The sequence below is a fragment of the Hevea brasiliensis genome, chromosome 5 (assembly GCF_030052815.1).
Source record: "Hevea brasiliensis isolate MT/VB/25A 57/8 chromosome 5, ASM3005281v1, whole genome shotgun sequence".
In the NCBI taxonomy this organism is placed as follows: Eukaryota; Viridiplantae; Streptophyta; class Magnoliopsida; order Malpighiales; family Euphorbiaceae; genus Hevea; species Hevea brasiliensis.
Window position 1 is genome coordinate 5601078 of NC_079497.1, and position 10715 is coordinate 5611792.

Below are 10715 nucleotides of genomic sequence, written 5' to 3' on the forward strand. Positions count from 1 at the left end.
AGCTATTATCTGATATGTTCATAAGATTTAATCTATTAGCCAATTGATTTCTTTCATAGCAAACACAAGGGGCAATGGAAAAAAATTGAAATTGAGAATGAAAATGAAGGCATAAATCAAGCTAAGGTAATTTCATGTTTTTCATGTTTTCTAAGCATTGTCTTTTAATTTCAAGCTTTGTAGTTTCTTTTTCGACTGTCAAATTTCAAATTTTGTTCAGTATATACTGTGAAGGATAGATCAACCTTGTCATTTACTATTGTTAAATAATAATATATGTACACGGACTGTGGAGATGGCAGACCTATACCCAACCTCATCTAGTTGCTACACAGTTGGAGTTTGTTACGAGGATAAATACATGAGGATAAATACATGAAGATAAATATATGATTATCTACACGAGATATACTCTATCACTGCCCTGCAAATCTAACCAGGTGAGATTAGAATTGTGAGTCTCATCCGCTTCGGCAGATGAACACGCTACTCTAGGTTGTTTCTTAGACTGCCATGAAATTAGATTACTCCCCATAAATATCGCATAGCCACTTATTGATTTTCTATCATTCAGATTGGATGCCCAATCCGCATCACTGTAAGCATGAATATCAAGATTAGAAGAAGGAGTAAGGAGCAACCCATACCGTTGTGTACCCTTCAAATAATGTAAAATATGTTTTACTGTAACCCAATGTTGCATTTTGGGAGAATGAACATATTGAGAAGCTTTGTGGACCGAGAAGGCAATGTCGGGTCTGGTGATATTCAAATATTGCAAAGCACCAACTATGGTGCGGTAGAGAGTGATATCAGGTGCAGATTTAGCACCAGTTGCTTGTAAATTCTCATTCGGTGTGGCTGGTGTAGATAAGCTTTTGCATGTGGTCATATTGGCTTTGTGTAACAAATCCTCAATGTACTTTGTCTGTGTAAGTAATAAATCCATTTTTGAATGATGAGCTTCAATACCCAAGAAATAATCTAATGGACCCAAATCTTTTAATTGAAACTCTAGTTACAGAGATGCAACAAGGTGCTATAAATGAGTATTATCACTCCCAGTTCGGATGATATCATCCACATAAATAATACAGAAAGCTTGTGTCCCACCATTCGTATAAGAAAATAAGGATGTATCTACAGCAGATGACTTAAAACCATTTTTAAGAAGCGCATTCGACAAGCACTTGTACCATTGGCATGGAGCTTGACGAAGGCCATACAGAGAACGATGTAACCGACATACATGATTCAGTTTATCAGGATCAGTAAAACCAGGAGGTTGATCCATAAAGACCAGGTCATCAAGTTTTCCATGTAAGAAAGCATTTGAAACATCTAATTGTTTGATATTCCACCCCTGTGTAACTGCATAAGACAAAATAATTCTAATAGTAGTAGGCTTTACCACCAGAGAAAAGTCTCAAAAAAGTTAATGCCTGGTCTTTGATGGTAGCCCTTAGCAACTAATCGAGCTTTGTACTTTTCAATGGATCCATCTGGTTTATGTTTGATGCGAAAGACCCATTTGTAACCAACAATATTCTGAGCATCTTCTCGTGGTACCAATTCCCACGCACTTGTTTGAATTAGAGCATTTATTTCAGACTGCAGTGCATCACGCCAATATTCAGATTTCATAGCTTGGGAATAGCATGTAGGAACAGCTTGGGCAACTATAGTAGTGGCAAATATCTTTGGTTTAAAATTCCTTGTTTGAGATTATGTCACCATTGGATGAGTTTTAAGTGGAACAGATGGTTGATTATGGGAGTCGGTGAGACCTTGTTGATGAGGTGAGTGGAGATGACTAGGTGAGTGTGGGCTTTGAGTAACAACACATATGGAAGTATCATTAGGTTGAGTGGAAGTAGGTGGGCTATGTGGGAGAGTGGATGCACATGGTGTGATGTGACTATGCTAAAGGTGGGCCAAGGGTGCATGTGATGAGATTAATGGACTATGTGTCATTAGACTTGGGGTGGATACTACATCAGTGGACTGTAGAGATAAGTGAGATGGTGGAGGACCGAATATACCATCTTGAAGAGATGGTGATATAGGTACAGGTGGCGTCAACAAAATGGGTGGAAGAGGTGCATATGGAGCAGTAGTGGACGTACATGATTTATTGGCATTAGCATCATCAACACTTTTGAATGGAATAATCTGTTCATGGAAAATAACATGGCGTGAGATAAGAATTTTTTTAATAGATAAATTTAAACAGTAATACCCTTTATGAACCTTACTGTAACCAAGAAAGACACATTTGGTAGAACGAGGTGCCAACTTATGAGGAGAATAGGGCTTGAGCCATGGGTAGTAGAGACTACCAAAAATGCGCATATCGTTATAATTTGGAGGGCTACGAAATAATATTTCAAATGGAGAATGAGGCTTGGTTCGGTCTAAAGGTAATCTGTTAAGTGTATAGACAGCACACTCAAATGCACAAGTCCAATAATTTAAGGGAATAGAGGCATGAGTAAGTTAAGCATGACCTATTTCAATGATATGTCTATGCTTTCTTTCTGCACATCCATTTTGCTCAGGGGTATGGGGACAAGAGTTGCGTTGGCTAATTCCATGTTCACGCAAATAATTGGTAAGTGCTTTGTACTCTCCGCCCCAATCGGCCTGAAAACATTTGATAGGAAGAGCAAAATATTTTTCAACCAAGTGTTTAAATTGGATAAAAATATTCAGAACATCAGACTTTCTCTTCATAAAATAGATTCAGGTATATTTACTATGGTGATCAAAAAAGATAACATAGTAACGAAATCCATCCACAGATGCAACAGGGGCTGGGGCCTAAACGTTAGAACAAATCAATTCAAGTGGTTTATTGATAACAGCAACTGAATTAACAAATGGAAACTTATGAATTTTACTGACATTACAAGCATGACACAAAACAACGAAGGACATATTCTTAACAAAAGAAAGACTCTGACTGGACAGAACACGATGGACAACACGATCATTAGCATGACCGAGACGTGCATGCCATGTGCTAAGTTCCACAATGTGTGCTTCGGGCTTGATAGGATTCAAAGAAAGTGGCATGGAGTAAAGGCCCCCACTACTTCGGCCTATGTATAAGACCTGCCTCGTGGGGATATCCTTGATGACAAACAGATCAGGGAAAAACTCAATTGAGACATTATTATGTGAAGTAAAAGAGTGAACAGAAAGTAAATTGTGAGTAATAGTAGGCGAACAAAGAATATTATGAAGAGTAAAAGAACGATTATTAAGAGAAATTCGTAATGTACTAGTGTGGGTAATAGGGAGGGTATTACCATTTCCAATAAAAATTTCATTAGAGCCCTGATAAGGTATGAGATTGGAAACATTCCCCATTTCATTAGTGAGAAGATGGTTAGTGCCAGAGTCAACTGTCCATTGAGCCATGGAAGGATTGTTAGATGATGAGGCTAGGTATGTGGTTGGCTTAGTTTGTCCAGTTTTGCTATTATGACGGAGCTTTAGCGAAGGACATTGCCTTGCAATGTGGCTATGACCACGACAATTGTGACAAATAATATTAGGTGACACTTGTGCAGTAGAGGAAGAGTTGGTACCATAAGGTGGCTTATTGCTACGACCACGAACTTGAGACCTGCCACCATGTTGATGTGGTGTCTTTGTGGCCACATGCGCCGATGGTGGAATTAAAGAGGATACAGTTAGCACCTCCATTTTTAGTTGAGTTTCTTCAGTCAACAATAAAGCATAAAGATCATCATATTCAATTGGAACATTCTGAGCCTCAATGGCCCAAATAAAGGGACGATACTCACTGCCTAACCCTTCAAGAATGTCATTAACTAGAGTTTCATCAGAAACAGGTGCTTGAAGAGCTGCGAGCTGATCGGCGAATGTCTTGGCTCACCGCATGTAACTATCAATCGAATTAGTGCCCCGAGATAAATGCTTAAGTTGTTTCCGAAGTTGAAGAATTTGAGTTTTAGAACCAGTGGAATATATGGATGCAAGTTTTGTCCAGGCTGCCTTTGCAGTCATACTGCCAATAATCTGTAGTAGAATAGTATCAGAAATAGAAGAGAACAACCAACTCAGGACCATCTGGTCTTGCCAAAACCAGAGATCATACTCAGGATTAGGCTTATTATCTTCAAGAAATTGGGATGGCGGAGTGACAGTGTCAGAGATATAACGAGACAAATTGTACCCATGCAGTAATGGTACCAACTGTGCTTTCCAAAGGACATAGTTTGAGCAATTTAATTTCACAGAGATGAACTTAGCAACATTCGGTGGTGTAGAAAGAGAGGAGATAACACTATTAGTGCTAGAAACCAAAGCTTGAGAAGAAGAAGAGTCTGCCATGGTCAGATGGCTCTGATACCATGTGAAGGATAGATGAACCTTGTCATTTACTGTTGTTAAATAATAATATATATACACAGACTGTGGAGGTGGCAGACCTATAGCCAACCTCATCTAGTTGTTACACAATTGGAGTTTGTTACGAGGATAAATACATGAGGATAAATACATGAAGATAAATATATGATTATCTGCACAAGATATACTCTATCACTACTCTATCATATACAAGTTCTTTAATTTCAGTCTACATCTATTTTAAATTCAACAATATATTTCACAGCAAATTGCATTTAGTGTAATCAGTTCACATTTGATTTTAAAAATTAGAAAGTGCATTTTCTTGATTAATATACCTATTATCTGATATGTTCATAAGATTCAATTTGTTAGCTAGTTGATTGATTTCACAGCAAATACATGGGTCAATGGGAACAAGTCTGAAAGTGAGAATAAAAATAAAGGTAAAAATCAGACTAAGGCAATTTCATATTTTTTATATGTATTTTAGTCAAAATAACATAACTAATAATTGATAAATTACATCATAGGAGATTTCTTTTACAATAAAAATAATTAATTTTATAATAAATACACTCGATTTTAAAATCCCATTATTCTCTTCCCCTTTAAATAAGGATGAAGACCAAGACCAGAATCTTGTCATATTTTATTAAATTATTTTTTGATGCGTATGTATACCGCAGTTGTCTCCATCATAATGGAATTTCTAATTTGAAATTGTAACACCAATTCATAAACACTGACAAGTGACTATAAATTAAGAGAAGTTGTTTATTAATCAGTTACGATAATTCAATTTAATATTTAAAAAGTTGATTATTGATGACGAATGTAACTTATACGCAGTATTTCTTTTATAGTTAAACAACGAGAGATAACCTTAAAGTAACGAATAATTTTTTAAATATTGGTGCTAGGGTGTTGGGTTCCGGTTTCAATCCGGAGTCTATTTAAAAATTATAATCGAATTGAAATTTTAATATAACTTCAGTTTGATTCTTTGTTGTTTTGATTTCGATTCGATTCGATTTGATTTTAGGTTTTTCAATTCCAATTTAGTTCGATGCGATTCCAATTCGATTCTTAATTTTTTTAAATAATTTTATACAATTATTTCCACAAAAAGTCATACTTGAATTAATATTTAAATTTTTGAAATAAATTGTTAATATATAATATATCATATAATAAATTTTTTAGCTATTTCTAATCATATCATATAATATGATACATCATATAATGTAACTTTTATTTATTTAATAGTATGTAATCTTTAAGTATAAAATATAATTATGAATTAAGCGTATATATAATATAATGATACATTTATAATTAAAAATTATAAGGTAATTTAATATATTTATAACTAAAGTTTATAAGAAAAGATAAATAAAAAAATATATAATATTAAGTTGTATATAGTCCTTATATATATACAATAAATATATAATTATATTGAAAATAGGAAACAGATGTATAATTGGATTTTAATTTGACTTTGATATGATTTTTATTTGATTCTTAATGAAAAATTAAAATCAAATCAAATAATTAAATAAATTTTATTCGATTCAGAACTCAGAAAATCATGCACATCCTTAATTAGTGCTGGGTTAGCATTCTTTTTCTATTAGAATTAAAGGAGGCAAACAAGTTGAATAGGACGAATTCAAAATATTTTAAATTCAAATCTTATTTTTCTTTCCTAAGGATTATTTTTTCATATATGGGTTTTCCTAAGAATTAATGTTTGTTTATTTTGAATTATGAGTTAATATAAATTATTCTATAAAGATTTTCAGCCGAATTCAAATAGAAGATTATGAATTTTAAATTAAAATATTAATTTAAAATTTTATTTATTTAATTTTCAAATTAAATTCAAATATTTTTAAATTATATTATTCAGAATCAAATATTTTCAAAATAGTTATAAATTTAAATAAATTAGAAATCAAACCATACATTTAAATACCTTAGAAATTAAATCAGGTCATAGGTTTGTATTTGGGAATTTAGGGATTTTAGAAAAATTTAGAGTGTTTAGGATAATTTTATAACCCCAATTATTTTATTATTTTTTTCCAATAACTTTTTCATGTTAGCACCCTTAATCTCTATTAGTATGATTGGAGTTCGCGCTCTCAGTTTTGGAGATTTAAAGGATATATATCTTTATTTCAGTTTATAACAGTTGAGGTGTACTATGAAACGTTTATAAAGTTAAGGATGTCGCGAAATTTTTTAAGAAAATTCAGAATGAAATTTTGTATTTCGCCTAATTTTAATGTTATAATTAAATAGTGCTGAAAGGTGAAAATTACATTAAATATTAATAAGATTTTGTAAAATATTTTATTAATATTATAAGCAATTTTAAAAATTTTATAATGTTTTTCTATTATTAATTATTTTTATTAATTTGAATAAATTTAATATATTTAATTATTTTTCTACTTACTTTTTTATTTTAACTTTAAGGCCATGACTTTGTCTTTAAATGGATCATCATCCATGTTCTTTAATTGCAGGCCATGATTTTCCAAGTCAAAGTCGATCTTTTTGCAAACATTATTATTAATATTAAGGAAGAAAACAAGGAGGAGGGAAAATTCAGTCGATGCAACATCCAGATGAACAGATCCCCCATACACCTGCTTAAATGCAAAGCTGGCCCTTGTCTCGTGTGCGTGGACGTTCTTGCACCAAACGTGGAAAAAATGAAAATAACAAGGGACCAGGCCGAAGTAATCACAGCCAAGCCAGGAGAAATTGATTCGGCGCATGGCCTAGGTGCGCGTGCTTTCTCTCCTTAGTCGAACCCTAGCACTATTTAAGACAAATTTTAAATCTGTTGAAGGATCTTTAGCCGACACCCCACAACGCTGCAGTGGAGATAGATTAATTTGGATTTTGATTTCTCTACTGTTATACATGACCTAATTCTTATCTAGGGTGTCTTTGATTTTAACTTGAGATTTTAATTTATTTTATTTTATTTAATTTTTCAATATCAATGCACTAATTTATTGTGGAGTTTAACGCATTTGAATATTTATTATTTAAATAATTTTGTTCATTGATTGCCTAATAAGAGAAGTTTAGTGAATACGAAAGAGCAATAAACAACCTAAGAATAACAGTTGGGGAGGGAGCAAAAGACTTGACTTGTGGAAATTTATATTAAATGATCATAGGACCTAATGAATTAGTTAGAAATTTATATTAAATGATCATAGGATCTAACGAATTAATTAAAAATTACTGTTTTTATTCAGAACCAGGTAGTAAATTTTAATTAATATATTTAATACAACTCAAGAGAAAATATTAAATAAATTAAATTATTTTTCTTATATTAGATAATTAAAAGTGAATTATATCAATCAAATGGATTAAATTGAATTGGCCCAAATGAAATTAAAATTATTTTGTGCTTATCATTATTAGATTTCGATTGTGTGATTGTGATTATTTTAAATTAATTTTTAAATTTAGTTTTTTTATAATTATTTAATAAATCTTTTTATTTAATAGTTTAAATAATAATACAATTAAATAAAATTTTGATATTTAATCACATCAATAATTCTCCCATTATTATATTATTGATGACTTAAGTTTTTTATATTATCTCTTAAAAAAGACTATTTCTTAATAGTATATGGCCATAAACTAAGCAGTTAAATGGTAATAATTAAAATAAATAGTAACTTTGCGATGGATATTTAATTGATAATTAAATGATAGTTGATGGCAATAAAATTAATTGTAACAAGTTCCAAAACTTCGCTTATTATATGTGGATATATTTTTCAGTCATACATACTAACATACTAGTTATCTATTTTTTGTAGAGTGAGCACAAGTTGTGATTGCATTGAATGTTGACCATGCCATTGGGGCGAAGGCAAAAGATAATTTTTTATAATAAATATATTTTAATCACCAATCATAATGAAATTCACATAATATTTATTCTTATAATAAATCTTTATCATAATTAATAATTATAATATAGTCATTATATATAAAATGATTATATTTTAAAATTTTTAAGAGATAATGAGATTATAGATGATTTTAACCTCTCAAATAATTTTAAAATTATTTTAATATATAATAAAATTATTTTTTATTAATTAATTTTTACAAATATGTTTTAATTTTTATAAATATTTAGAAAAAAATATATTAAATAGGTGCCATATATTTTTATTTTTTATTAATTGATCGCTTAAATTTTATATTAATCTCTAATAATTTATACTTTATTATTTAATTGAAACATTAACATGATTTGGTTGTGATTAAATAAATATAAAAGTTTAATTAAAATTTAATTATTTAAAATTTTTTATTTGTAGTTGTTATTTTATGAAAAATAAATAAAAATTAATTTAATAATTTTTTATTACATAGTTTAAAATTAGATGAGATTTTTATTTTATTTTCTTTTAATATATATATATATATATATATATATATATATTTTAGCTTCGTCTCATTTTGCTTTTTGTCATTTATTTCATTCTAATTAGAAATCATTTTATTTACACAAGTACAAGTAAATAAAATTATTTATCTCAATTCTCATACAAATTTTGAATTGATCAACTTAAATATATATTTATTTTTATATGATATATTTATTTTATTATTTTACAAAACTCTAATTTTCATATATTTTTAATTTTAATAATTATTTTTTTTTATTTTATGCTATTATGTCATATAATTAGTTATTTTGGATTTATATATTTTTTCTTTAAATTTATAAAATCTATATAAGAAATTGACATAAAACTTTGATGTTACTGATTTTTATTTTTTAAATAGTATAATTTATATTATGAAGTTATATGATAATTAAAACTATGATTTTATATTACTTATATTTATTGTAGAAATTTTATTATAATTCTCCATAAATCAATAAATAATTTTTATAATTTACTATTTTGTATTATTTTTATCTATTATAAAATATTTATAATAAATGGTCAGTACCACATGCAAGTGGAAGACGAGGCAGTGTATTTATATTATTATTATTAGGGGACGCAAGTCACCAAATTAAAATCATTATGTTCCTTCACCGGTGGTGGCGGTCATCTGCAGGTGTCCTCATCTGGTGGTGGTGGCAACCAGGAATAGTTATATAATACATAATCTATATAATATGATAAATAAATAAAAATTATTTTAAAAAATTATAATCACCAGACAACAACTAAATAAAATATACCTTAAACAAAAAATTTAAATTTAAATGTTATTTAAAAAAGTTAAAAAAAAAATAGCCAAAGAATAGAGCATACAATCTGTCTGTTAGCTAATTTATATGCTCTATTAATATTATTGAATCTTTCAAAATTTTTATATTATTTTTTTATATAAATATTTAATAATATTTATGTTAAAATATAATATATTAATTTATATTTTATTTTTGACTTTATTTTCAATTAATGAAATATCATTCTTATTTTATGTAAAAAAAAATAAATTATCATTTAATTAGTAAGATAAGAATATGATAATTTCTTTTTAATAGAAGGCCATCAAATCTGAACTACGAAATAGTAATATTAATTTGTGCAACTCAAAATAATACGACCATAATAAACCTACTATAAGGGAATTGCTTGCTTGTTTTGAATTTTTTTTTTTTCTACTCAAGCTTGAATTTTTATAATTGGACGTTAAATTTTGCCGGTTTTCACTTTCATTATTTAATTTTAATTTATTATTAAAAACTTTTAAATTTTAATTCTATTTTATAAAAATCTTTCCAACTTACTATAGTAAATTTTAATATTAAAAAAGTAATAAAATTATCTTTTTATCTCATTTTTTATCACACTCAAAAAAATATTTTTCGTTTTAACCACAATCTAAACTTATCACAAAAATACTAATACCTTTTATCGAAAAATGTTAATATTGCATTTGTAAATATTATACTGTAATTTAGAGGAATTCTTTAATATAAAAATCTACAGATTAGAGAGATTTTTTGTTAAATAAAATTAAAATTTAGAAATTTTTTAGTAACAAATTACCCATTTTAACCTATAGTTGAACCTATACATAACGTGATTAACAAATCATTCGCCCAATTATTTGCTATAGTTATGGGTACATGTGATTTAACTATAATTATTGACAGGATTTAACTACGTTGCTAAGTCAATGTCTAAATTTCATTTTTAAAAAATGAAAATAAAATATCATTGGCTGTTCAATGAGAATGCTTTTCTATAAATGGCCATGTTTTGATCCTTATAACGACCATAAGCAGGCCTTGTCTTCAAATTCTCAAAGAA

The 10715-nt window shown here is 28.7% G+C and overlaps 1 protein-coding gene across 1 annotated transcript; it reads right to left on the reverse strand.

Moving 5' to 3' along the window:
- Positions 1–397: 397 nt before the first annotated feature.
- On the reverse strand, positions 398–949 carry LOC131180054 (uncharacterized mitochondrial protein AtMg00810-like). The gene has a single exon (XM_058147649.1). The coding sequence runs from the start codon at positions 947–949 to the stop codon at positions 398–400; it is 552 nt and encodes a 183-aa protein (XP_058003632.1).
- Positions 950–10715: the final 9766 nt, after the last annotated feature.